The 25,840-nt window shown below is 54.2% G+C and overlaps 13 protein-coding genes across 13 annotated transcripts; 6 read left to right on the plus strand and 7 right to left on the minus strand.

Annotated features, from left to right (window-relative positions):
• Positions 1-344: 344 nt before the first annotated feature.
• Positions 345-1,412, minus strand: G647_01803 (guanine deaminase; the record flags this gene model as incomplete). The annotated part of the gene is made up of 1 exon (XM_008725202.1): positions 345-1,412. The coding sequence occupies one exon, from the start codon at positions 1,410-1,412 to the stop codon at positions 345-347; it is 1,068 nt and encodes a 355-aa protein (XP_008723424.1).
• Positions 1,413-2,268: 856 nt separating this feature from the next.
• G647_01804 (uncharacterized protein) lies at positions 2,269-5,847 on the minus strand (the record flags this gene model as incomplete). The annotated part of the gene is made up of 2 exons (XM_008725203.1): positions 2,269-5,718; positions 5,767-5,847. The coding sequence occupies 2 exons, from the start codon at positions 5,845-5,847 to the stop codon at positions 2,269-2,271; spliced, it is 3,531 nt and encodes a 1,176-aa protein (XP_008723425.1).
• A 334-nt stretch (positions 5,848-6,181) lies between these two features.
• Positions 6,182-7,219, plus strand: G647_01805 (uncharacterized protein; the record flags this gene model as incomplete). Its single annotated transcript, XM_008725204.1, has 2 exons — positions 6,182-6,337; positions 6,386-7,219. 2 exons carry the CDS (start codon positions 6,182-6,184, stop codon positions 7,217-7,219), a joined length of 990 nt encoding a protein of 329 aa, XP_008723426.1.
• A 212-nt stretch (positions 7,220-7,431) lies between these two features.
• G647_01806 (uncharacterized protein) lies at positions 7,432-7,860 on the minus strand (the record flags this gene model as incomplete). The annotated part of the gene is made up of 1 exon (XM_008725205.1): positions 7,432-7,860. One exon carries the CDS (start codon positions 7,858-7,860, stop codon positions 7,432-7,434), a length of 429 nt encoding a protein of 142 aa, XP_008723427.1.
• A 1,228-nt stretch (positions 7,861-9,088) lies between these two features.
• G647_01807 (uncharacterized protein) lies at positions 9,089-10,186 on the plus strand (the record flags this gene model as incomplete). Its single annotated transcript, XM_008725206.1, has 1 exon — positions 9,089-10,186. The coding sequence occupies one exon, from the start codon at positions 9,089-9,091 to the stop codon at positions 10,184-10,186; it is 1,098 nt and encodes a 365-aa protein (XP_008723428.1).
• A 624-nt stretch (positions 10,187-10,810) lies between these two features.
• On the minus strand, positions 10,811-11,341 carry G647_01808 (uncharacterized protein; the record flags this gene model as incomplete). The annotated part of the gene is made up of 1 exon (XM_008725207.1): positions 10,811-11,341. The coding sequence occupies one exon, from the start codon at positions 11,339-11,341 to the stop codon at positions 10,811-10,813; it is 531 nt and encodes a 176-aa protein (XP_008723429.1).
• A 1,181-nt stretch (positions 11,342-12,522) lies between these two features.
• Positions 12,523-13,860, minus strand: G647_01809 (uncharacterized protein; the record flags this gene model as incomplete). Its single annotated transcript, XM_008725208.1, has 1 exon — positions 12,523-13,860. The coding sequence occupies one exon, from the start codon at positions 13,858-13,860 to the stop codon at positions 12,523-12,525; it is 1,338 nt and encodes a 445-aa protein (XP_008723430.1).
• An 855-nt stretch (positions 13,861-14,715) lies between these two features.
• Positions 14,716-16,153, plus strand: G647_01810 (uncharacterized protein; the record flags this gene model as incomplete). The annotated part of the gene is made up of 2 exons (XM_008725209.1): positions 14,716-14,836; positions 14,871-16,153. 2 exons carry the CDS (start codon positions 14,716-14,718, stop codon positions 16,151-16,153), a joined length of 1,404 nt encoding a protein of 467 aa, XP_008723431.1.
• Positions 16,154-16,384: 231 nt separating this feature from the next.
• On the minus strand, positions 16,385-16,955 carry G647_01811 (acyl carrier protein; the record flags this gene model as incomplete). Its single annotated transcript, XM_008725210.1, has 4 exons — positions 16,385-16,431; positions 16,480-16,609; positions 16,662-16,679; positions 16,731-16,955. The coding sequence occupies 4 exons, from the start codon at positions 16,953-16,955 to the stop codon at positions 16,385-16,387; spliced, it is 420 nt and encodes a 139-aa protein (XP_008723432.1).
• A 297-nt stretch (positions 16,956-17,252) lies between these two features.
• G647_01812 (NADH-ubiquinone oxidoreductase 23 kDa subunit, mitochondrial) lies at positions 17,253-18,016 on the plus strand (the record flags this gene model as incomplete). Its single annotated transcript, XM_008725211.1, has 2 exons — positions 17,253-17,551; positions 17,620-18,016. The coding sequence occupies 2 exons, from the start codon at positions 17,253-17,255 to the stop codon at positions 18,014-18,016; spliced, it is 696 nt and encodes a 231-aa protein (XP_008723433.1).
• Positions 18,017-18,232: 216 nt separating this feature from the next.
• On the minus strand, positions 18,233-19,462 carry G647_01813 (uncharacterized protein; the record flags this gene model as incomplete). The annotated part of the gene is made up of 4 exons (XM_008725212.1): positions 18,233-18,263; positions 18,321-19,086; positions 19,143-19,154; positions 19,348-19,462. 4 exons carry the CDS (start codon positions 19,460-19,462, stop codon positions 18,233-18,235), a joined length of 924 nt encoding a protein of 307 aa, XP_008723434.1.
• Positions 19,463-20,882: 1,420 nt separating this feature from the next.
• G647_01814 (translation initiation factor IF-2) lies at positions 20,883-23,222 on the plus strand (the record flags this gene model as incomplete). The annotated part of the gene is made up of 2 exons (XM_008725213.1): positions 20,883-23,013; positions 23,068-23,222. The coding sequence occupies 2 exons, from the start codon at positions 20,883-20,885 to the stop codon at positions 23,220-23,222; spliced, it is 2,286 nt and encodes a 761-aa protein (XP_008723435.1).
• Positions 23,223-24,064: 842 nt separating this feature from the next.
• On the plus strand, positions 24,065-25,506 carry G647_01815 (uncharacterized protein; the record flags this gene model as incomplete). Its single annotated transcript, XM_008725214.1, has 2 exons — positions 24,065-24,196; positions 24,274-25,506. The coding sequence occupies 2 exons, from the start codon at positions 24,065-24,067 to the stop codon at positions 25,504-25,506; spliced, it is 1,365 nt and encodes a 454-aa protein (XP_008723436.1).
• Between the last annotated feature and the right edge of the window lie 334 nt (positions 25,507-25,840).

Below are 25,840 nucleotides of genomic sequence, written 5' to 3' on the forward strand. Positions count from 1 at the left end.
GGTGGAGGAGTTCAAGAGTGAGGAGGAAGCAATCGGCCGTCACGAGGACCACACATTGCTTCTGCGCTTACTTGGCGAACGAATGGCAGGAGTGCTATTTCGTCGCCGGCTGGGGTTAGTGAAGCATGAGACGGCGAAAAGGGTGGTAAGAATGAGGAATGAGCAACCATTGTTGATTGAATGAAGACGCACGTGGAAACTTCTTCGCGGTCTCCAGAAGCTGCGATCACCAAGAATGACGACGGCGGAGCAATGGAGAAACACGTCCATCTGCTTATGTAAGTCAGATCACGTGCGGGAGATATTTTCCGCCGGGATCTCCACGTGACCCAGTACTACCACTGTTACTTCCGCTCATGCACCAGCTTCCCTCCCACCCACACCCGCCTCACATTCCTGTCGTCGCCATTCCATACCCATTTCGCAACTCGATTCTCCCAAATCTCCCAGCCGAATATATCAACTCCAGTCTCACCCGCGTCGCCAGACACGTCAACATCCCCGAGGACAATCTCTTGCACGTCCCAAAGCATGCCCTCCTCAAACCCGCCTAAGCGACCTTCCATACCCACCACCTTTGCACCTCCCATTGTAGCAAGCCACAGTCCGTCCGCAACACTCAAGTTGAATCGACTATTCCCTCCCGCGAGAAACCCTACGTGTCGACTGACAATACACGCGTTCCGCACCGCATCAAGAATACTAGCACTGTAGCCGCCGCTCACGTCCGTGCCCAAACCAATATCAATGCCCGCGTCCAGCATTTCCCTCACAGGACAAAGTCCACTACCCAACGCACTATTGCTCGCCGGACAATGACTAATCTTCGCGTTCCTCGCCTTGACCAGCGCCATCTCTTCTTTACTCAAGTGAACCGCATGGGCCAATATCGTCCGTGAGGTTAACAAGCCATGGTGATCGTAGACACCGGCATAACTCTCGTGCGCCGGATACATCTCCTTGACCAATCTGACTTCGTTCAAATTCTCCGATATGTGTGTCTGGATCCGGAGATCCTCTTCCTTGGCTAATGCGCCAAGTTGCGATAATGTCTCCGCTAAGCAACTGGGCGCGAACCTCGGCGTGATGATATGCGCCAATCTCTCGCCGGTGGGATCAAGTTCCTTGCAGAATTCAATGCTCGCTTTCGTGTTTACAATCGTCTGCTCGGTGCTTTCGTCTCGATAGTAATCGGGGCAAGTCTCGGGACGGTCCATGCATACCCGTCCGATATATGCTCGCTGGCCCTTCTTGAACGCGATCTCGGCAAGGAGATTAGTCGCCTCGACGTGGATGGTCGCGTAGTATGATGCGGTTGTGGTGCCGTGGGAGAGCGTCTTTGAGATGACTCGATTGTAGACCGCCTTGGCCCGTGCCAGGGGGTCTGGTGGTGAGCTTGAGTCGCGGTACATAGGCGACTGTGGGGTGCCTAGCGATGATTCCAATGGGAAGGTATATGTCGTGAGCCAGTCCAGGAGCGTCGACTTGCCGAATATGCCAGCGTTAGGGTATTGTGGTGCGTGGATGTGTGTATCTGCAGTAGAGGTCAACGTCGTGGTTCAACCACCCTTGCTAGCTCCCAATCAGCCGTCCAAGGAGCACCGACATCGCAGATAGTGCTGTCGTGGCCAGGCGCAAGTCCAGCACTTGAGACTCACCTATGAAACCAGGGAAGAAGAACCCGGTCTCCTTGGTCGTAATCACCGGCGCCTCAACACCAAGCTTGCTAACCGCATCGTTGGGACCATTGACACTCCAATTCACCTTCTCAATAACACCGTGACCGTCCCTCCTATCAACAAGCACCGCGCCCGTCCTGATCAGAAGCTCGTCAGGCTTCGGGGTGGATATAAACCGTCCAAAGTAAATTCGTTTCTGCGTCATTTCGGTTTCTGCCGTTACAAGTCTCCAGCAGCGCCAAGAGGGACTGAAAGTGGAGGAAGAGCAGCGTATGAACGAGAGAAGAGCAACAAAGGCAAGGAACGAAATCTATCAGGTCTATTGAAGTGTTTGTAGTGCTTATCAGAAAGGCGAAGGAATAAGCAGAAGCAAAGCAAAAGAAAGAGGCTTCAATGGGCGACGCACACCAGCCAATCGGCGCTGTGGCTGGACATTTCGGCGGATTCCGACGACTACGACGATGAAAGCTTCATCAAGTCGACCGCAATACCATGCAAGACCACCTCGAGAGTTTAGTAGCAGTAGCATGTCGGTGGAACAGTTTGACTTTCTGACAGGAATATCCTGTGCTGCATGGTTATTCATGACTCACTCGTCATCGTCACTATCAATAATGAAACCAGCCCTGATTCTCTGACGCGGGTTCGCTGGAGGAACCACATCTTCATCGTCGTCACTGCTCAGCGCACTCGTGTCCGCTTCGGTGGCCTTGACACCCAGGTGCGCTCGATTATACTCCATTCCGGGCTTCGATTGCCCAGCTATATCGATGTGTGGTGTTGTACTTCGAGACGACATGGGCGTGTCATCCTCCCCTGCCTCCTCCGTATCTGATGGTCTTCCGGCACTCCGTGGCTGTGATGACGCTGTCTCAGGCTGGTCGTCGACATCAGCCATCAGCAGATCATCATCGCTTTCCTGGTCCCCTCCGACTTGCAGCGCTGCTTTCGTCTTCTTGCCTTTGCCTGCAGGCTTCGTGGCCTGCTCTGCCTGCTGGCGAAGCTTGGCCTCGACGTCGGCCTGAAACCTCTGTCGCAGTTTCTCTTCGTTCTCGAAAAACAAGCGATCTTTCTCCTCATCCGACTCGTCCTCGCTGTCCCTGATGTAGGCTTCACTCTTGATCTTGCGGCGTCTCTCCAGTTCAGCAGCAGCACGTTTGGCTCTCCTTCGAGCTGCAGCTTCCTCGTCGACCTCGTCAGCGCTGTCGTCGTCATCATCATCAACCTCGCCTCGCTTCCTCTTGCGTCTGGCCTTGAGCTCTGCGATGATGTTCTTTGATTTCTTCGGCCGGGGATTATCAGGGAATAGGAAGTCCTCTTCGCCTTCAGAGTCGTCAACGAACCCATCCCTGGGCGCATCTTCGCCGTCGTCGAAGCTTTCCTTGTTCTTGTGATTTGCACGGCGAAGCATGTCTTCGGCGCTTTCACTTTCGTCATTGGATTGCCACGGTGTCTGCTCGTACTGCTCCACAGTTGCTTTGTGGACGGAAAGCTGAGCGGCCGTCACGCTTCCAGGCACAATCCAGCTGGCGCCCAGCACGTCGTCTCCAAGCATCTCGAAGCCAACCAATCGCATCAACAGTTTCAGCCGTCCGTCTCTGAACATTGCGGTCTTGATGTCCTCCGAGGTAGGGTGAACCGTCATGGACGAGGGCCTGCCAAAATCAACATCGTCAGGCAGAGTGGCGGCGTCCTTTTCTGCAGTCTCAGCCATGGCCGCTTTCCGTGCCTCGGCCTCGGCCTCCCAGGCATGTCGCTCATCGAACGCCTTTCCTAGCATCTTCTTGATCCACTGGACGAGCTGAGCCTTGCCATCCTTTATAAGCACTGTCACGACAATCCCAATTTGTTCCGTGATGTCTCGCCCTGGTGCAGGTCTGACTTCTAGGTCGGCAGGAGCACGGGTGGCTGAAACAGTCTGTTTCTCCTGCCCAAACTCGAGGTAGTATAGGGTAGCATGAATCTTACTGAACAGCATCTCCACAAATAGTTCGGGCCTCTGATCCAGCTTCTTGAACATTTTCTTGAAGAGCTGTCTTGAGAATTCTGACCAGTCCATGTACATCGCGTGGTTCTTCTCCAGGGCGTCTGGGCCGTTGATGATCTTGTAGAAGAGGGCAATGATGTCAACGCGGTACAGTAACACCGCCAGATCCTGCTTGAATGCTACTCGATAGAAGAAGCGGTGCGCTCTCTTTAGCTGCTCCGTGCTGAGTTCACGGTAGAAGGTTAGCAGCGACACAAATGTGTTGACTGAATTCTGAGTAGAGAACCTTGTGGCGAAGCGGTTGAAGTCGAATTTCCGTTCTTTAGACACTTGCACCACATCTGCGATGTCCTCGTTTTCAGACTCCTCGTCTTCCGCGGCAGGATCATCGCCTTCTGTAGCTTGCTTCCTCTCTTCCTTCCGCTTCTTCCTGGCTCTTCGCCGTGACCGTATCTGCATGTCGACATTCTCCTTCGAGTATCGTTCCAACATGCGCAAGAAGACGTGCGAGAGCTCCGTCGAGGCGTCGAGGTAGCCAAATCCTTGGTCTTTGTATTCTCTGAGTATCGAGACTATTCGCTCATGCGTCGTCTCCTCGTAGAATATTCTGTTCTGAATATTGTCTGCGATCTCTTGGTCTTCTTCCAGAGGACTTTGGGCCATCTCTTGCACGGTAAGGAGAATCTGGGTGAAGCAGCGCATGCTCGCATTCAAATCCTGCCATTCTTTGTTGTCGAATGAGATCTGCATGAATCGGTTGAGCATAATGAATGTTTCTTGGTTGAGGACAGCTGCAACGAGGGAGAAGCTTTCATCGTTCAATTCTGCTCGGACGTTGTCGGGTTTGACCTCTTTCTTCCGTGTTTCCCGGCGTACTCGTTCGGCTTCGAGAAACCATGCCACAGCATAGAAGAATTGGCGATAGTTGACATCGGTCAAGCGTTCTGCTTCACGCTCAATGGCTTTGCGGAGATGCGTGAAGAAAGGGTTAAAGCCAGAATCAAGGAACTCTTCCACAAAGTTACGGAGCTTCTCGGCAGCTGAGTCGGTAAGGTGTGTAGTACGGTCAAAGTCGTGAATGGTGTGGTCGAGGTCTTTGCGTCTCTGTTGCGGCTTGTTCCACTTTTTCGTCTTGTCCATATTGAAGAGGGCTTGTTGGTCGTCCTTTAAATTGTCTTGCCCGGAGACAGCTGACATCTTTTCTCCTTCTCGCTTTACCCACACCATGGTTCCAAATCGGCCATGCCTGCTCCATTGGTGCTTCTTTGCGTCTCTGTCCTTGCTCTGTTCTACGGCCAGAACAGCGCCAAGGTCTGTCACCCCACGAGTCTTCCGTTCCTGTTGGGTCATCCACAGTCTCTTGGGATTAACACCCTTGATCAGATTGAAGATGATATCCAACACAATGACATCCTGTAGGTTGAAGTCGTCTCCCATGTTGGAACAGATAGTCAGGAGAACAGCAAACACATCTTGATCCCTGAATGCCTCGATAGTGGCTGATCTTGAGACTTCCGTGTCCAGTCCTTGGCTTGGGAGATTCGGGAGCTGCTGGATGACGGCGACGTTTCGGAAAAAGTACAACATAAGCTTGAGGATGCCTTCGTCTCGACTGGTCCTCTCGTCTCTTGCAACAGCGATCGAGGGCAGTCCGACCCGTACCACCTGTCGTAGGATATTACTAGTGTCGCAACCCAAGATGGCGGCTTTGTAGATGACCTGGGCTTGCTGAATGTAGGGTGTATGTCGGTGGTGGTTGGCAGTCATTTCTCCCCCAGTCTCCAACGGCCATGTCAGTGGAACGAGGACTTCTAAGCACGCGAGCGCGACCCTGGCTTTCAGTCTGTTCTCCTTGCCGTCTTCTGGCCATGATGCGAGGATGGGAATGAGGTCCCCTCCGACCAACTTCGCTTCGGCCAAACATCTTGCAACATCCAGCCGGTTGTTTTTCTCGTCGTATAGTTTCAGCCATCGCTTAAGGTCTCGTAGCACTGCAAGAGCATCATCGCCTAGGACATAGCGGCCGTCGTCGTCGGTGCTGCTCCCACCGAGCTAGTTGGTGTTAGATACGTCCGAGTCTCAATAGAGTGAGGAACCTACGGCGTTGACCAGGCTGTAGACATAGGCCCGGACTTCAGGATCAACAGTCTGAGCCTTGGTGAAAGGGTTATCCTCCTCCATCGAGCCCAGGCTATTCAGTCGTGCATGGTTGTCGAGGATGTATGAGTGCACAGTAGCTGGTCTTGATGCGACACGACAATGTTGCCGTGACCCGCGAACGCGTCGAGACGCGTACGAGTCAGAATTGCACGTGCACCGCGTGCCACTTACTAAGTACTTGGACCTCGGCGCGGTTATTCCCGGCTGAAGCTTCGAGTCACCGAGATATGACGGCGAGGGACGGCGCAGTCTTGAAGGAGGAATCTCGGCGTTGCTGCAGCTTTCAATTAAAAGACTGCTTTCTCGTGCTGCAGTTCTAACAACCAAGGGTTTTGCTGTTCACGACTCATTTCCTATGGCTGCGCTGTCGAGGTTGCCGTCGAGACTGATGGCTTCGTCAAAGTCGCAGGTCGCCTCTCAGAGGCTTGCTTCTCTCAACCGCCAGTTCAGCTCCTCGCCCTCGAAAGCATTCGAAGTGAAGAAGCTCGGCGTTATTGGCGCTGGCCAGATGGTATGCCCGCCAGATGCAATGGTTTTTTGCGAAGCTGACCAGCCGTAGGGTCTAGGAATCGCGCTTGTCGCCGCTCAAAAGGCCCAAGTTCCGGTAACCCTCGTCGACAACTCGCAACAATCCCTCGAAAAGGGCCTTGCTTTCGCCGACAAATTGCTAGCAAAGGATGTCCAGAAACAAAGGATCAGCGAAGATGTTGCAAAAGCCACTAGGGAAAGGTTAAAATCTACAACAAACATTTCCGATCTCTCGGACGTGGACATGGTCATCGAGGCCGTCCCCGAGATCCCTTCCCTCAAGGAAAAGATATTCGCAGATTTGGCCCAGATATGTCCCAAGCACGCCATTCTGGCAACAAACACGTCGAGCATCAGCATCACACGGATCGCGAGGGCTACGACGAAAGATCCCACAGACACGCAGGCGTCCTCCCGGGTGGTCTCTACCCATTTCATGAACCCCGTCCCCGTGCAGAAGGGTGTTGAGATCATCGCCGGCTTGCAGACCTCTCCAGAAACCGTGGCAGCCGCAATTGCATTTTGTGAGAAGATGGGCAAGGTCGCTTCTGTTTCTGCCGACAGCCCGGGATTTCTGGCAAATAGGATCCTGATGCCATATATCAACGAGGCAATTATCTGCCTGGAAACGGGCGTGGGGACAAAGGAAGATATCGATAACATCATGAAGAACGGCACGAACGTGCCCATGGGCCCGCTCACGTTGGCCGATTTTATTGGCCTGGACACTTGTTTGGCTATCATGGAGACGTTACATGCTGGGCTGGGCGACAGCAAATACCGACCGAGCGTGCTGTTACGGCAGTATGTGGACGCTGGGTGGCTGGGAAAGAAGAGTGGAAGAGGATTCTACGAGTATAGTTAATCATTTGGATGAGTAACAGGCAGGTTCAGCGCTGCTCATTACGTGAAGTTCCCGGCTGGGCAAAAGGGAATGGCGGAGCATCAATGGTGGTCCACGTGTGCCAAAGATTTCATAGCTGGCTGTCTTCTGATTCCGGTCCACCAGGGACCGGGCTTTCGTATCTTTGTCTCATGGCTCCCTCTCCGGCATCTTGTCCCAATATGCGCTGGATCTCATGGATTTTGTTCCATTGCACGGCTAAGGAGGTCGGTGTCGAGGTAGGCGCGGACTCGCACAATTCGCCCCCTCTGGAATCTGCAGATCCAAACATATCGCATATCATACGTCAACCCGTTCTTACACACGGCCTCGATGGCCGCTAGTTCTACGGCCGCCTCGCCGTGGATGTCGTCTCCCTCGCCTTCCAAAGTCCCCACCACGCCCTTGACCTCCAACCGCAGTGGCTCCGTAAGCACCCTCTCTCTAAGCACTTTCAATGTGTTGTCGACAAAGTCTCGCTTGCCGGTGTATTTGCGCGACATGGGTGAGTGGCCCATTATTGTCCAGTCGACGTCATCTGCAAGGAGATCAAGAGTCTCGTGTTGACGGCCTTGGATCGACAGAGGTTCAAAGAGGACGCGGATGTCTGAAGTTCTGGCCATGGTCAATATTTCAGATGGATTGTTCGTAGACGGGGGCAGCGAGCAAGATCGTGGGGGACGGTCTTATGCAATCAAGGGCTCATGTTTTCCCTCGGCCACATGGAATTAATTACCTTTTGCCTGGGTTTCTTGGAAGTGAGTCTCCGCACCGGCATTCGAGTGTGAGATCTTTCAACCCTCAAAAGGTACGTATTATGCAGTCATTATAAGCACCGAGATGGGTGTATGCTGACATCTCTGATCGCCCGACTGAGATAGTGCAGAGCGTACGTGTAGCCTACAACGACCCTAGAATCAAAGGGAGCTTAGCTACAGGGATGACAAGGCGATGCCAACAGGGATGAACAGACACGATGTGAACGTCTTTTGGCTTTGGCACCTCCGTACATAAATCGGCCATCCTGAGTAAACCAACATCGCGTCTATCCTTCTCACATTCAATCTGGAGGAAGAATTTATCCGCAAATGGGTGTCGACAAAATGGCCATTGATCACGCCTCTATGTACGTGCACATGTACACAAAACCCTGGCCAGGTGTTAGGATGGGAATGGCTTACAATGATACTGTAAACCAGCTGCGGAGCCATCTGCCATTCTTTCCGAGTCTGATATCCCTCGCTTGGATGTGGATGACTCCAGAACAACCTGACAGTATTACCCATTCAAGCCTGATGCTTGGAGGTTGTACAAAGTAGCGATGGTGCGATCAGGCCAAGTCACGACATTGGAGCGTAACCCATACGGAAAGGCGGTGCAAAGGCTCACTCATCCAGGACCTCGTCGGCACCACCGATGCTGCCAGTCCCCTGATCGACTGCATCTGGGTCTGTGGCAGCGGTACGAGTCCCAAATCGATGAGCTGGCTACAGAAGTAACGAATACGCGCGGTCTCGGTGACTTGATAGTTCGGGTTGATGGAATTGTTGCTTGGTCGGCAGACGAGACCGTGGAGGCTCATTGCGATGCGCCCACGTCTGCTGCCTTGAATGCCAAACTTATCAGACCCTTGAGCAGAGCACGTTAGAAAGTAGGTATGCTCAATCGCGCCAGACATTTGTGATGACTGACGTAGTATGTTAGGATTCACCACCAAAGGCCTTCAAGGATCAACTGACCCCCACTTGTTGCTGCCTATTCAACGAGATCTTTTAAAAGCGGCCACCGGTCTCTTCTTCCTTCTCTGCCAACTGGAGCCAACCCAAGAGATCACTCGTAATGTTGTTCAAGATGTCTCGCCATCAAACCGATTCAGCGGCGCGCCTGCCAACCACCTCGACGGGATCAGCTTCTCCCCGCGCCACATTACTCACAGACCTACCGCCTGAAATCCTCCTGCGTGTCTGTGAGTATCTTGTCCCTGAGCAGCGGGAGCCGATGCCGCTCACGGATGATGAATTACATCGCCATAGGGAGGAGCGTCGGGTTGCAGGATTTGCCGGTCAGGATACAGTCGGACCATTCCACCTCCGTGATTTCGGGGCGGATGTAGCGAAGGCGGATCGACCCAACCACCTCGCAAATTTTGCCGCCACGTGCCAATCGTTCCGTGATCAAGCACGCTGGATCACAGGGGAGCGCTCGTTTGCACTGACTATCGGCTATGCAGGCGTTACGTTCGAGGGCATTCGCGACGTGAGACCGCTCCAGGGTTGTAAGAGCCGTGAGTCGTATGCGGACTCAGAGCATTCGGTTGCTGGCAACATTGCCTTCAATGTTCTCATAAACACGCTCAGCAACATCAAGAAGCTGGAACTTCATATCACGATCAAAATGATTCGCCTTGGGTTGGGAAGGACAGAACTTTTCGTCAAGCAGCTGGCTGGCCAACTGTCGGCTTTGAGGGATCGAGGCTCGCGGCTTTCTCATGTGGATCTCAAGGTTGTCGTCGGATTTACGCGGGACCAGGAGCCCAGGAGAGAAAACAGGGAGATCCGCCTTGTGAACGCCGTCGTGGAGCTCAAGAGGTTCATGAAGGAACAGGGAAACGAAGCCTTTGCCGAAGTCGCCGCTCGGACGGTGCCAGAAGTTTTGCATCCTTTGGCACTATCCTTGCGAGGCCATCCGGCCGTCGATATCCAACCACAGGGTCACGATCAGGCTCCAGAATCAGAGTCCAGAGAGCACCAGGCTGCAGCAGGGCTTAAGGTCACTGTGAAATGGGGCGATCCTATGATCCATTGGGGTTGGCAGTTCGATCCGACCAATCTCGGGCCCACTCAGGTCTTCAGATCCTCGGACCCAATTCGATGGGGGAGTTTCCAGCTACTCTGCGAAGAAGTGCAAGAGCGGTTTTATCGCACTGCTGGAATGCCGCCGCCTGCGTAACTGACAGGGAGATACGGGGCTTTATACCCAGCAGCCGTGGCGGCCGTAGAAGGAAGGATCAGTAGTCGTTCACTCAGTGTAACACTCAGGAGCCTAGGCGGCAGTCGTCATGAAAATGAAGCAGGAACAGACACAATCGGGAGGACAAGGCTCCTTCAGCGGCGATGTAACGGAAACACGGGTCCTCACAACGGACCTGATTCACATATCAAAATGGCCCAATGAGAAGGGTAGGGACACGAACAATCTCGGGACACGAACAATCTCGGGACACGAACAATCTAGGGACACGAACAATCTAGGGAACAGGAATCGAGTGTGAGGATCTCAAGAAACTCACGAGCCAAATCAAATACTTAACCTCTCAACGAAGCGGAAGGTAGGTAGGTAGGTAGGTAGGTAGGTAGGTTGATTGATTTGCATTCCATTCCACTCCGCTATAATACTCCTTCCTGATTCCCACAGTAGTGCTATGTACCCAACGCTACCAGGAAAACGCCCGCTAGTCCCAAAAGTCATTCATGCATCCAGCCGGTGGATGATCCGGTCAGAATGGGTAGGTAGCTTTACAAACACGGAGTACTGTATCCAACGCTCCAGCACCTCTGGCACCACCACGAATCTTTACTTCCTGTTGAAGAAGCTGCTCGCCACAGACCCCAACCCACTGGCACTAGACCCGAAACTCTGCCCCGGGGCGACAGCACCGTCACGATATCCGTGCTTGTTCTGCTTGCCGTGCTTGCCTTGTTTGCGTCCCTTCTTGGCATAATCTTCCGTCAGAGATCCAAGGATCGCTCCGCCCAGCGCGCCTAGCACGCCGTGACCGACCTTGTGGCCGCCGAACGCGCCGGCCGCGCCACCGGCCGCGGCGCCGAGGAGGCCACGATCGGCTTCGGGGCCCTGGGCGCCTGGCTGGCCGTCGTAGTACGAGGTGTTTGTGCCGGTTTGGGGGTAGTAGCTCTGCGAATGCGAATTGTAGTAGGGTTGTTGTTGTTGGGTTTGAGAGTGAGATTGGTCAGAGAAGCCGCCGGAGGGGTATGATGAGGTCTGGGGTTGATATTGGTATTGGTGTTGGTACTGGTTGTTGTTGTTATTGTTGTAGTCGTACCCGCCGTTGGTGAAGGCGTAGTGTTGGTCGTAAGGGCCGGACATGTTGATTTGTGGTACTGTATGAGGACTTTGTAGAGAGATGGGCGATGTGATTGCCAAGTGCGGGTTCTGGGCGGATCGTTTTTTGGTGATGCTTTGGTACCTTGACTTGAGGGGACTGGACTGGTACAAGTGCAGGGATGGTAATATGGGATGGGAAGTACGAGGTAGGAACCAAACACCCAGACTTGCTGGACGGTTATATAGGTTTGTTCTCACCTTGACGATCGATGCTGCCTAGGCAAAAGCAAGTAACTTGCCATTTACTCGCACACAGAGCAGCAGGGCTCGCTGTGTGGACATGGTGGCAGAGGTTAGCCGTTCGCGCTTCCCAGCCATACAGAACGCGCGGCAGCATCACAGCCTTCCTTGAGCCTTGCTCGCGCACAGGGAACCGAGCACGCGAGCAATCGGATGCCATCTCATCAATGTTCTGGTGGTTCTGGAATCCTGCTGCATTCGCTCGAGGGACCCAAATCCTCGCGGGGATGATGGCATCGATGGAGCGAGGCGGATTTGGGAACTTGGGAGATGATGTGATTGGTGTGGCGCAGCCGAGGAAGACACCCAGCCGTGCGTGTGCTCCGCCGTAAAGGAGGCGCAGCACGAGGCTCGCAAGGCTGTGCACGCTGTGCTGGGGAGACCGAAATCTCCGGCTTGCCACCACTTCGACATCTACGAATCGCCTTCAACTATCCATGTTTTGCTTCTCACGCGACGAAAATGGTACGCAAGGCACTGCTGTTCGAGAATTGTAATCGTGGTTCTTCCAACTCGTGCGCGTCTCACTCTTACCGCCCAATGATTCGTCATCCTGGTACAATGAATGGTCCTGCATACCGAGGATGATGCAACATTGTGACTTGTTGTCTGGTTACACAGTTCGAGTACTCATACTGTTCGGCAACACTGGAGAGAGAATCTGCCTGATCTACCTGATCTACCTGATCTTTCCTGATTACACACGAATCCCAGATCCATCGCGCTGGTAGAGCTCACAGTTTCTGGAGCTGCAAATGCAACAGGGAGTACCAGGGTAGTCGATACCAGGTACATCCCGCGGTAATGCGCAGGCGGAGGAGTTTCGCTTTAATGCTTCCTATCCTTGTGTTTACCCCAGCCGTACATCAAGCTCTTCCCATCAGCAAGCCCAGGACAATATGGCAGATCATTTTCTGGCCTTCTCAATATGACCTTGGCAGTCCGAGCACCTTCTCTCCAATGTAATTTTTGATCATCTCTCTGCTGACAGGGGCGATGCGCGGTATCATGATCTCCCGCAGATATCTCTCGACGTGGTACTCCTTCGCATAACCCATCCCGCCGTGCGTCATGACGGCCCTTTCACAAGCTCGAAAAGCCGCCTCAGCAGCCAGATATTTCGCGGCATTGGCATATTCGCCCGTCTCGTGTCCAGCATCATACATCCTGGCAGCTTGATAGATGACCAGCCTAGCAGCTTCAAGCTCCATCCAGCTCTCCGCCAGGGGATGCTGAATGGCTTGGTTCTGCCCAATCGGTCTTCCAAATACTTTCCTCTCCCCAGCATATAGCGCCGCTCTCCTCAGGGCCGCGATTCCGATTCCCAGCGCTTCAGCGGCAATCAAGATTCTTTCTGCATTCATTCCGTGCATGATCATCTTGAATCCATTGCCCTCCTCTCCGATCAAATCCGCCCTCGGGACCTTCCACCCATCGAAGAATAACGTGTTCGAGTCCACGGCCGCCCGTCCCATCTTTGGAATCTCCTGTACCTCGACCTGCGACCTGTCGAGGTCCGTGTAAAATAGACTCAAGCCCTGACTCGGCTTCTTCGCCTTCTCCAGTGGAGTCGTTCTGACCAGGATCAGAATCTTCTCGGCGACCTGTGCCGTGGAGATCCAGATCTTCTGCCCACTCAATCGGTACCCGTCTCCATCTCTCACAGCCGTCGATTGCAACCTCAGTGTATCCAGTCCCGTGTTCGGCTCCGTGACGCCAAAACAAGCCCTCTCCTTGCCCTCGATCAAGGGAACCAACATTCGTCGTTTTTGCTCCTGGGTTCCGAATTTCCTGACAGGCTCTAACCCGAAGATGTTCATATGCACGGCACTCGCCCCGGCATATCCGGCCCCAGACTCAGAGATCGTCTGCATCATGACGCTGGCTTCGGAGATGCCCAGATCTGAGCCTCCATATTCCGAGGGCATGCATATGCCCAACCAGCCCGTCTGAGCGATGGCTTGATGGAATTCCACGGGGAAGCGATGCTCTGCGTCGGCCCGCAGCCAATAGTCATCACCGAACTTGGAGCATATCTTCGCAATGGATTCGCGGACCGTTCGTTGCGTGTCGGTCAGGTCGGGGTCATGGTTTTGAAGGTACTCCGTGCCACGCGCTCCGTGGCGGCTCGTTGACGAAAAGGGGCGTACGCAGCGTAAGGAGTTGAGGACCGGTGATTGACGATTGGACCTCCCCTTCGGTCTAGTTGCTGTGTGGAATAGATTTGTGATCGTGCGTGCGACCGCTCTTCTGGGCGACATCTTGTAGAAACCCGGTGCGTGCCAGGGCGGCGGCTTAGACAGAGGCCTGATGGTAGGAGGATCCTTATTCGCAGCTTTTCACCGAGCACCCCTAGATATCCTGTCTGTCCTTGACGGAGCAATGGATCACCAGTCCACAGGACTAGAGAAGCATATAATCAATGAATGATAGTCCGTAGCTTTTTCTTGCCGAGCCAGTGGTAATTACTTGGACGGGTTTTTCTGCCGAGCGGATCCTTAGGCCTACTCTTCGCGAAATGTGTAGCAGATGCGCACAATCTCCCTTCAGGAACTCTAAGGCTGCCCAATTGTGAGGTACTTCACTCACTGGAAGATAGCCCAGGCGAGGTTTTCTATGGTCCATGGTCTATTGTCAACTGCTCTCCTTCCTTCGCATTGTGGATACGATTCTCCGCAGGCAGCCTCGTCAGCCTCGGCCCACGCACGGGATACTGGCAACCTACCCCAAGGTTCCAATGCATCTCCTCTCCACATAATCACGGAGCATTTGTGCTGGTGTGGTTGCCGGTGCTGGGGTCTTGCCGAAACATCGAGAAGAAGGAGGGCCCGATCCCGACACCCAGCGGTCCGGTCCAAAGAGCAGAGGGAAGCCAAGCAGAGCTGCACAGCAGGACGGACTGCCGACCGTGATTATCGATCTGAGCGCCGGACAGTGGACGAAGAAGTCTTGTCGTCCTGGTTCTCCGGGCTCCGTGGTTCTTGCAGTCCTTGTGTCTCCAGGACATTCACCACACTCGCATCCACATACACAATGACGATGAGAATGGTAGTGGCAACGACGAGATCTGTATCAACACTTAGACACCGCACCTTTGCAAGCACAACGTCGTCGTCATGGTTGGCCCTGACTTTCTCGACATGTTTTCGACAACGCCGAAACAATCAAAGCCGGAACCGGTCCTCAACTTCAGCACCGGCATCAGCACCGGCATCAGCAGCAACATCTTCTACATCGGTACCAAACAAGGGCGGCGCCCTTCCCCTCTCAGGTCTCAAGATCCTGGACCTCACCCGCGTCCTGGCTGGCCCGTTCTGCACACAGATCCTCGCCGACTACGGCGCCTCGGTGCTCAAGATCGAGCAGCCCGGCGTTGGGGATGAAACCCGCCAGTGGCGCACGGCGGGCGAATCGCAGAAATGGAAGGACGAGCACCCGCTTATGAGCCTGTATTTCGCGGCTGTGAACCGCAACAAGCGGTCCGTGACGCTCAATCTCAAGGAAGAAAGGGGGGTCGAGATCGTGAAGCAATTAATCACCGAGGGGTGGGACGGCGATGGAGACCCGCACGGCACAGGCGGGGGCGCGGACGTCGTGGTTCATAATTTCTTGCCTGGCAAGATGGAAGCCATGGGTCTTGGATACGAGCATTTAAAGAAGTTGGGGTCCGTGGGGGAGAGGCTGATCTACGCGGGTGTCAGTGGGTATGGGCCCCGTGGTCCGAGTGCGCAGAGGGCCGGATATGATGCCATTGCACTGGCGGAGGCCGGATTGTTGCACATCACGGGAGAGGAGGGACGGGCCCCGGTCAAGCCCGGTGTCGCGATGGCGGATCTGTGCACGGGGTTGTATGCGCATGGGGCCATTCTTGCGGCGGTGAATCAGAGGGAAAGGACGGGCATGGGATGTTTGATCGAGGGCAGCCTGTTCGAGAGTAGTTTGAGTTTGCTGATTAATGTGGGGTTGGCGAGTATGAATCTGGATGTGGACAAGGGACCGGAGAAGAGGAGGAGAGGCAAGAGGCTGGGCTTGGGACATCCCAATCTTGTGCCGTACGGGGGATTTGAAACGCGCGATGGCAAGATGTTGTTTGTGGCGGCGAATAATAATAGGCAGTGGAAGGGATTCTGTGAGAGAATGGGCATTGCCGGTTTGGGCCAGGACGGGCGATTCAACACCAATGACGGGAGAGTGGAAAACAGAGAGGAGATCAATCGGATTCTGCAAGAGAGATTTGGCGAAAAGACGAAAGAAGAGTGGCTGGCCATCTTCGATGGAAGTGGACTGCCGTATGGTGCAATCAATGACCCTGTGGAAGCCCTGGAAGAGCACCCTCAGACCAAGGCGAGAGACATGGTGATTGAAGTTGATGACTTCGAAGCAGCCAGGGATGGTGTGCTAAAGCTGATCGGCCCAGCCATGAAATTCGAGGGTTCAAAGATGAAACTGAGGATAAAGCCTCCCTTGTTGGGTGAGCACACCGACGAGGTCCTGGGCCAACTGGGATACGACGCTACAGAGGTAACCGAGCTGAGAAACTCCGGCGTTGTATAGGCACGGGGTTCGGTGGAAATGTGGGATATAGAACATAGATCAGAAAGCGCTTCGATCGGAAATGGCTGAAGTTTGTCCAAAGACCATCGTGGAGATCCGGAGGGTCTATTATTCCCGTGATGATAGTACAAGGGCAATCCATTTCCTCACCACTGGAAAATGTACAATGCTTTGATGTTTTTCGGTTCTTGATCCGTGTCTAACTCCACCGGCGTCCCAGGAGAAGACCTCTCAGTGTGCATCAGGCTGGGCCATGATATAGGTCACCGCTTGCTCAACTGTGACGGTGTCAGATGCGAATCCAAAGATGCTTCAATTTGGCTTACCACTATGAATGGCATCGGCTTCCTTGTCGGGGATCTCGATGCTGAATTCTTCCTCAATTGCCATGACCACTTCAACGGTGTCCAGACTGTCCAGTCCCAGGTCGTTTTGAAAGTGCGCAGTTCCGCTGATCTGTTGCTCCAGTTAGGATTGCTCTGGCCCGCACATAGGGAGCCCAGCATACCTTTGATGCGTCTGTAACCTGCAAAAGTGTTAACCATCACGACATCAGTCATGGATCACGGATGCGCACCTTATCAAAGTTCTTCAACAAGTCCATTATCCGTCCTTGGACCTCATCCTTCGACAGACCCGCAGGTGCTGAGTAGCATCTTATACTTTGAGCGACGAATGAGGGAGCAATTCGTGATGATTGAAGTAGGGAGGTAGAGATCTGAGAGCGGAAGACAGGTAACTGTCGGGGCAATTGGGTCCTTGTGGCTGCATATAGCGCTTTAACAGCACCTGCGCGAATCATCTTGGGAAACACCCTGAAGAAGATGGGTAGACGTGAAGGACAAGGGAAACACTGGCAAAGAAGGCGTGCGTCTGTTTGGCGTAATGATTGAATTTCTGGACGGAAGACGCAGTTGCAAACCAGCGAAGCTTCGGGCGTGCAAGAGCTGCGCCCAAAAACAGCAAGTAGGCCGACGGGGCCAATCAGCGTGCTCTGGATCCGCATTACATCTATGACCTCGCCGTCTCCATCGAACTCTGTCTTTTCCCTTGCGCTCGCCACACATCGACAAACTGCAGTCTGCGGCTCCTAAGGGCGATGGCGTCGTCATTTCGTCCAGCATCGCGACTGGTCGCGCGGCCATTGACGAGTCCGACAGCCATTTTTCGACAAGCAGACCCGTCACCCTTCCTCCGCGCCACAGCCACAGCTCAATTCCATAGCTCACGTCCTCGGAATGCCCTGCCATCGGGGCCTCCGCCATCCGGCTTCAGACTACCGAAACCCAAGAGATTTGATGAAGGCGAAGCGTTGATGGACAAGGCCAGCAATTACTTTCTGCTCACTGAGATGTTGAGGGGGATGTATGTTGTGCTGGAACAATTCTTCAGACCACCGTATGCGAAATCCACGCCTAAGAAGAGATGCACTCTCTGAGGAGACGACACTGACTTTGGCGTTGCAGCTACACAATCTACTATCCCTTCGAGAAAGGTCCTATTTCGCCCAGATTCAGAGGCGAACACGCGCTAAGGAGATATCCCTCGGGCGAGGAGAGGTGCATTGCATGCAAGCTTTGCGAAGCCGTTTGCCCGGCACTGGCCATCACCATCGAAGCAGAAGAAAGAGAGGACGGCTCAAGGAGAACAACTCGATACGATATTGACATGACGAAATGCATCTATTGCGGCATGTGTCAGGAGAGCTGTCCGGTGGACGCCATTGTCGAAACACCTAACGCAGAGTATGCCACTGAGTTTCGAGAAGAACTTCTTTATAACAAGGAAAAATTATTGGCCAACGGTGACAAGTGGGAGCCTGAAATTGCGGCTGTGGCGAGAGCAGATGCACCCTACAGATGAACAATCAGATAGTGGGAGTTGTACATAAGTTTCACGACGCGAAGGCTATCACATCGTCCTCGTGGCAAAATGCATTTGAGCGACTGAGCACTTGCTCCGTATGAGTGTGATATTCACATTCAGTTACCAGTCATTTTATATGTCTATTGAAAAACCATGATGCCCAGATCCTCAACGTCGAGGTGAGCCCATACTGTACCATTCCGGCACTCGACCTCATCCCAGTGCCCGCATCGTCAATTCGACCCTAGACACCACAGTTAGAATCATGCATCTTCGAAGCCACCCGGGGAAGAGCACTTACACAGCAAATGTGCCCGCACTGACTGGCATGGCCCTCACCAAGGTTGGCCCGATGCCGGCCCAAAATCCCCTCCACCCAGCAGCTTTCCAGGTCTGGCTAAAACAATCCCTCATGGTCTTGTATTTCTGTTCCTTGCCGAACCCGTCACTCTGCATCTTACTCTTGATGACATCAAACGGGTAACTCGCAATCCACAATGCTTCGCCAGCCAGGCCACCATAGAAGGCGACTTTTGGCGACGAGATCTCTTCTCGCTTGACATTGTTGCGCTTCATGTCCCGCGCCATGAGGTATTCGAAGGTAAGGAACCAGACACCGTAGGCTTGAGCTTCTCTGTACAACGTCACAGCCTGACCACGATACAGTCCCCTTAGCACACCTTCATGTGCGGACAGCTTCTTGATGCAGTCGAGAGGGCCAGTGTAAAGCCGCTCAGCACCATGTGGCTGCGTCTGCAGTCTGATCCTCACATGCTCAATCGGGCCGGAAAGCACTGAGTTAGTCAAGCCAGCAAAGGCGCCAGCTAGGTAGTATTGCGAATAAGACAAACCCGCCGGTTGATTCTGGCGGAGATTTTGCTCCTCAAATGCCCGTCTGGCATAGTGGAAAGCACCGAACTGGACGGAGACACAGGCTCCTATGCCAATTAGAGGCGTGAGAGTGCCTTTGTAGAAGGCGAGGGGGCCTTCGTTCTGGAGAATTGAGCTGGCGCAGGAGAGGGCGCTGGGGTATTTGGTTGTAGTTTGGAGGCGGACTTTGACGATGTCTAGGGCAGATTGTGAGATCCTGCTCCGCTATAAACTAAATCCATTCATCGCTTACCGAAGGGTTGACCTGTAATAAGTGTCAGCTCTTGCTATTATGGTCTAATGTCGCTCCAAATCTTCACTTGAGCCACGGAATACAAGTCGATACCCGGGATCAACTATAACCCAATCTTCCACCTTCGTGGGGAAAGTCGCCGGTTATGCATGCTTGATACCCAGCGGCCAACAAAGTTGAGCCAAAAGAAGTTTTGACGACTCACCTAACAGAACCTGAGCAACACCACCCGCAGCACCTGCAAAAAGATCCTTTGCAGTCCTTGCCCAGCTGCCGGTCTCGGCCTCGTGCTTCTCGATATCCTCAACGGCGTCCGCCATACCTGCTCCTCTTCTGTCACGCCTGTCTGAGCTACCTCATCCCCAAGACTTATAGCGCTGCTCTGAAGCGAAGAAGCACTGATATATTTTCCATTGGAGCAGCACGTCATTTGTCAATTCGCCTTTGTCCCCGAGAAAAGCGGGCTTGGCCGCGAAGCATCGATTGGTTGTCGTTATCTTCGCAAGGCTGACAAAGAACGCAGTATGATGTACGGCGCACCGTACGATGTGCGCTTCGTGCTCAACGCTCCGTCGATAATTCGGGATTGATTGCTCGGCCAAAAAGTTATCAGGCAATGCCGGCGTGGCTCCTGGATTCAGCAGTAACGCGAGCAGCACAGACCCAGTCGGACGAAGAGTGACTCACTATGCGAAGGACAGTGACGCAGAAGGTTCGTTTCTCTCCGTCTTCAAGTAGGTTGAATGTTACGTATTAATCCCCGTACAGCTGCTGCAAGGTCAAGATATCTGCTTCTTCTGCGCGTTCAGACATGGCATCGAGTCTCGTGTGGTCAAGTCGCTGCAACCGCAGCGGCGCCTGTACAGGGCGGCCAATCCTTCGAATCGTCCTGCCGGAGCAGCGGTAGCCCGGATAGAAGAGGAAGAGGAGGACTTTGCCCCTCCAGCACGAGAACTGCTAGGCTGGAGATGTCGTTGCAACCACGTCAACAAGCCGGGAAGATCAGACTGTACAATATGTATGAGTCCGCGGCCTCAGAATGCCCAGGTGGTCTACAGAGACTCAAATCCATCCCCACCTGACCACTTTGCGCCCCCTACTTCAAACTCTCGCCTCCGAGCAGGTCCCGACGGTCCTGCGGATCCCAGCTCGATATCTGCGATCCTCTCCCGGGCGCGATCGAGGCCCCAGGCAGCAACCTGGGGTCGCCCTCAGCCCGATACCCAGACAAGAAACTCACAACCTCAGGCCGACGCGGAGTCATCTTTCAGAATTCGAAATCATGGTGTCGGTCACCCGACCGAGAAGAACTGGAGGAATGACCGCCATGGCGGGGCTTCAGACTCGGACCGGTCCCTTTTCAGATACCAGGATAAGCGGACACGCCCCACGGAAACGACAATAAGAGGTATCGGTGCGGCCGATCGAGTGTATCAAGAGCCAGGACCGTCGTCACGACCATCTAGGATATCCAATGATTTGAGGCCTCGCGGAACTGATAATCCAGCTCCGAATGAGTCCCGCCAACAGAACATGCCTCCAAGTAGAATAGGCGCGGCCATAGGAAGGCCTGATCAACCAATTTCACCGAGGGCAGAGTTCGAAGGTGCTCCTAGCGAGTCACATACCTGGACGCCCATGGGTCCAGCAACATCGAAGCGGCCACCACAACAACGTGTGGCCGGTAGAGAGGCGGATGGTAGGGGGGCTCGTGATGACGTTCGTGTTTGGCGACCGGGCATGGATGGTTCTGCACCCCAACAGAGATCAACGGGCCAACGTTTGGGTCGGGAACGCCGTCCACAGCCAGCGTCCGGTTCACCTGTCCAGCCAGGAAACCTTGATGAGCAAGTTGGTATGCTAGACGATGGGCCAATTGCAGGCGAAACAGAGGATGATTGGCACAAGCGGAAAACAACCGGTGGCAAGGAGCGCGACAGGAGAGCTCGACTCTACGAAATCGAGGAGGACGGGCCGCTCCAGGTATCACGACCAGCCAAAGCCCCTACTGCGAGAAGGGGCAGTGTTTCACGAGGCAGTTCGAAGGATTTTGACTTCGACCCAGATCTCGCCGAGGAATTCCTCGACGAAAGGAAAAGGCGGAAGAAGAAGGGAAAACAAGCCAAAGCCGCGCGGCAACCAGCCCGGCTGGAGATTGTTCTGCCCGAGTTCATCAGTGTTGAAAAGCTGGCGCAGGGCCTCAAAGTCAGACTACCCCAGTTTCTACAAAAGCTCGAAGAGGAAGGATTTGAAGGTGCTAGATATGACCATGTCCTGGACTCTAGCACCTCCGCCATGTTCGCAGAGCTATACGGGTTTGAGCCCGTGATCAAAGCAATCGATCAATCTGGGGATATCTTTCCTCGGCCGCCAGCAGAGGATCCTTCGGTATTGCCCCCTCGACCTCCGGTCGTCACCATCATGGGGCACGTCGATCACGGGAAGACGACGATTCTCGACTACTTTCGAAAGGCGAATGTGGTGGCATCAGAGCATGGCGGTATCACGCAACACATCGGTGCCTTCTCAGTGACAATGCCTGGGTCGGAGCGCAACATCACCTTCCTTGACACTCCTGGCCATGCCGCTTTCTTGGAGATGCGCCGAAGAGGTGCCGTCGTGACGGACATTGTTGTTCTGGTTGTCGCTGCAGACGACAGCGTCAAGGCTCAGACCATCGAAGCTATCAAGCATGCCCGTGAGGCCGGTGTACAGATGATCGTGGCAATCAACAAAGTCGACAAACCCGGGGCTGACATTGAACAAGTCAAACGTGATTTGATGCAACATGACATAGTTGTCGAGGATTTTGGTGGAGAATACCAAGCCATCCCTGTCAGCGGAAAGACAGGTCGCGGAATGGATGACCTCGAGGAAGCAATACTCACTTTGGCCGATGTCGCCGACTTCCGCGCCGAGAATGATGGACCGGCTGAAGGCTGGATCATCGAGAGCAGAGTGGGTATCACTGGTCGTGTGGCCACGGTATTGGTGCGTCGCGGTACGTTGAGACCAGGTGACTTTATCGTTGCTGGCACCACGTGGGCGCGCGTGCGAACCTTGCGAAACGATGCTGGTGAATTGATCGAAGAAGCACCTCCTGGAACTCCTGTCCAGCTTGACGGTTGGCGAGGCGACGATCCTGAAGCCGGTCTCGAGGTGCTCCAGGCAGAGAACGAACAGCAAGCCAAGGATACGATCGCCGTGCGAAAGGAGAGACAAGAAACAGCTTGGGAAATGGACAATATGGCGGCGATCAATGCTTCGCGGGCGGAAGACGCCGTCGCACGAGCCAAAGTTCTCGAATGGGAAAAGGAGCAAGGCTACCTGTCCATGGGCTACAAGCGACGTCCCAAGGACAATGAAGGCTGGGTTGAGAAAGGGTCATCGGGAGCCCAACTAGTGCATTTCGTCATCAAAGCCGATGTGGCTGGCAGCACTGAAGCTCTGGTTGCTGCTGTCAGCGCGATCGGCAACAACGAAGCCCGCGCAAATATCGTCCACAGCGGTACAGGCAGTCTCACCGAATCGGACATCAAGATGCTGGCCGCAACAGGAGAAGTTGCGTACGCAATTTCATTCAATCAGCCCATCGATGGGGAGATCCGCCAGCTTGCGGCAGCTGCTCGTATCCAGATTCTCGACCACAACATCATTTACAAGGTGACCGACGATGTCACTGAGAAGGTCAGCGCAGAACTGCCGCCGATCGTCACCCAGCGCGTCTTGGGAGAAGCAGAGGTGGGAGACATTTTCGACATCAAGATTAAGAAGGGATCTATTAAGATTGCCGGATGTCGCGTGACCAACGGGACCATTCGACGCTCAGAGAAGATCCGAGTGCTGAGGAAAGGCGAAGTGATCTATACTGGTAAGTGGAGTTGCATCTCCAAAGTGGCTTGCCGGTTAGCTGACAACCCACTAGGCACGCTCAACTCGTTCAAGAACATCAAGAAGGATGTCACGGAAATGCGCAAAGGCTCTGAATGTGGAATGGGCTTTGAGAACTGGGACGCATTCGAAGTGGGCGACCAGATCCAGTCGTTCGAAGAACACACCGAGAAGCGCGTGTTGCATTAGCGCTCGGTCCTGCCTGATTTAGACAACTCCATGCCTGAGAAGACCACGTTTCAGACCAGGAAGCTGGGACGTTGAGGCACAACCAGCAAGATGAAACCAAGCAGAGAGCTCGGCGGCGGCTCGGCGGCAACGAACAAAGGCACACGGCGGGCCTCCAGCAGCCTGCTTAAGCCCGCTTATTTCTCCGGGCGTCTCCCCGCCTATCAACCACCTCTAAACAGCCCGTCTTGGCGGCACCTCCACCCGCCCCGAATGATCTTGGGGGCTTTGGTCCATCATCTTACCACCAACCATCGCGCCCTCCGCTCTTTGTTCCCGACAGCGAACAATTCTCACAGCATGTTCTCGCACACGTTGCCCAGGTTTCACAGAACAGAAGAAACATGTTTCAATCAACACTTTTAGATTCGCAACATGCGACAGACGCCCAGCGCGCGAGGCCGGATGGCAATCTGCCACGCGTCTGGATGGGCTACTTCAAGAGGTGTCTCGAAGTCCCTCTCAATGCAGAATAACTCACAAACATTTCGCTTGCATTACTTGGAGTTTCTGTCGCGACGAATTTCCTTTGTGCTTGTACAGCGGTGTCGACTGTCCTGTCTGGTTGAGTCCTTCCATTCATTACTGACCGAGCCTCGATACTACATCAGCTCTGGTTTGCGATTCTGCTGGATCAGAAATGCATTTCCTTGCTTGCTCGCTAGCCCTTTCAGTTTTGCTATCATCTACATTGGCCGGACCAATTCAAAGGTACGTCTATCGCGGCAGAGCTTGACTGTTGTGTTAAAGATTTCACAGACCAGATAATGTAATTCGTCATACCAACCGACCTCTTAGACACTATGTCGTCAACGGCCTGTCGTTATCGCCCAGGTCGCCGTGGAGGCGACAAGCTCCAACAGACCCTGCAAATGCGGCAGCTGCGACAGAGACCGCCTCAACACCAAACACATCAGCGACTCCAACTGGAAGTGGTACGGAGAATGGAGCAGTTCCTGCTGTGGGCGTTGGAGGCACAGATAATCGAAGTTTAATAAGTCTTTTAACCCAGACAACCATCGAACCTGCGACGCAGGCCGCCACACAGGCAGCGGCGTCTGTCGAGACGCAGACACCGAGTACTCCAGACAACACAGCCGCCTCCAAGGCTGGAAACGGAACAGACAATGGCGCCGGACAAGCCGCGGGAACAGAGCCGTCTTCTTCTGCACCAGACGGTACCGCGCCTGCTCAGACTGGAAGTGGAACAGAAAACGGAGCAGTCCCGGCCGTGGGCGTCGGGGGAGATAATACAAGCTTGTTGAGCATTCTGACCCAGACCACCATCCAGCCAGCCAGTCAGGCAGCTGCAGTACCAGAGACACCAGCTTCCACAGCAGACAGCTCTCCAACAACGGAGACCGTCTCAGCGGAGCAGAATGCAAACACTGCGTCCCAGGCGCCAGGCACGGGGACGGCAATCCAGCGAAATACGGCACAACCCGAAACACAAGACCAGCCCGCCTCGACGACCACCGTGCAAGCTCAGACGACCGTCTTCGCGACATCTGTCGTGACGGCCGAAGTCACCGCCGCCACACCTCCAGCTTCAACAAACTCGGTCCCGCCGGACTCGGAAGCATCCCCTGCCCCTGCACAAGCACCCGCACCCTCTCCAGACACAGGAGCCCAAGAACCCGAGCCGGCACCCGGCACGCAATCCATCACAGTCGTCTTCGTCACCGTAAGTCCCACCTTCACGGGCCCTATCGGCCGATACACGACCCTGAGTCCCGACGCAAACGGGAATGCCGCGACCCCTGCGTCCACTCTGCCCACTGAGGCTCAGTCCGCACCTGCATCCGAGTCCACATCCCAGTCCCAGTCCCCGTCCCAGCAAGACCCTCCAACAACCACCTCGTCTTCCGCAACGCTAGTAAGCACCATCCCGCTAGGACTGGCCAGTATACCGAACACGCCCGTCACGTCGTCGACCGACGCCACGCCCGCAACGTCGACAGTGACAGTGACACTGCCATCTACCACCCCGGCCGCCTCAACCGCGTCCGCGGCGGAGACAGCCTCGATTTCGAGTCCGAGTCCGAGTCCGGAACCCAATGCGTCAAGTGCCTCGGACGGCCTCGCCGTCGTGCCTGTCACGGTGACGAACATCCAAGCCGCGGTGACGCAAACCGTCACAGAGACGCAGACGGAGACGGCGCAGATCACCACCACGGCGACGGAAACGGTGCGAGAGACAGCGACGGTCACGATCACTCAGAAGCTGTTGATCACGGCGGGATAGTCTAGTCTAGTGTGGTGTGGTGTGTGTTATAGTGTAGTGTGGTGTAGTGGGGTACGGTAGTCTTGTAGTCCTCTTGAATGTGTATTGTAAGGGTTGAATGGAACGCGATGCCCACGCGATGGCACGGGGAGGTGGATCTAGTTCTACAGTGATTGCCAATATACGTATGCTTCTGTAATTGTGCCTGCCGCTTGTTGGGAGATGGATATGATAGTATAACGTTTGCTGAACCACCTCTCGAGGACACCGTGAGGTGTGTTGTATTGTATACTGGATGATGTGTATTTAATGCTGTATGCTGTATACTGTATGTGTATGCTGTATACTGTATGTG

The sequence above is a fragment of the Cladophialophora carrionii genome, assembly GCF_000365165.1.
Source record: "Cladophialophora carrionii CBS 160.54 unplaced genomic scaffold supercont1.1, whole genome shotgun sequence".
NCBI classification, from domain to species: domain Eukaryota; kingdom Fungi; phylum Ascomycota; class Eurotiomycetes; order Chaetothyriales; family Herpotrichiellaceae; genus Cladophialophora; species Cladophialophora carrionii.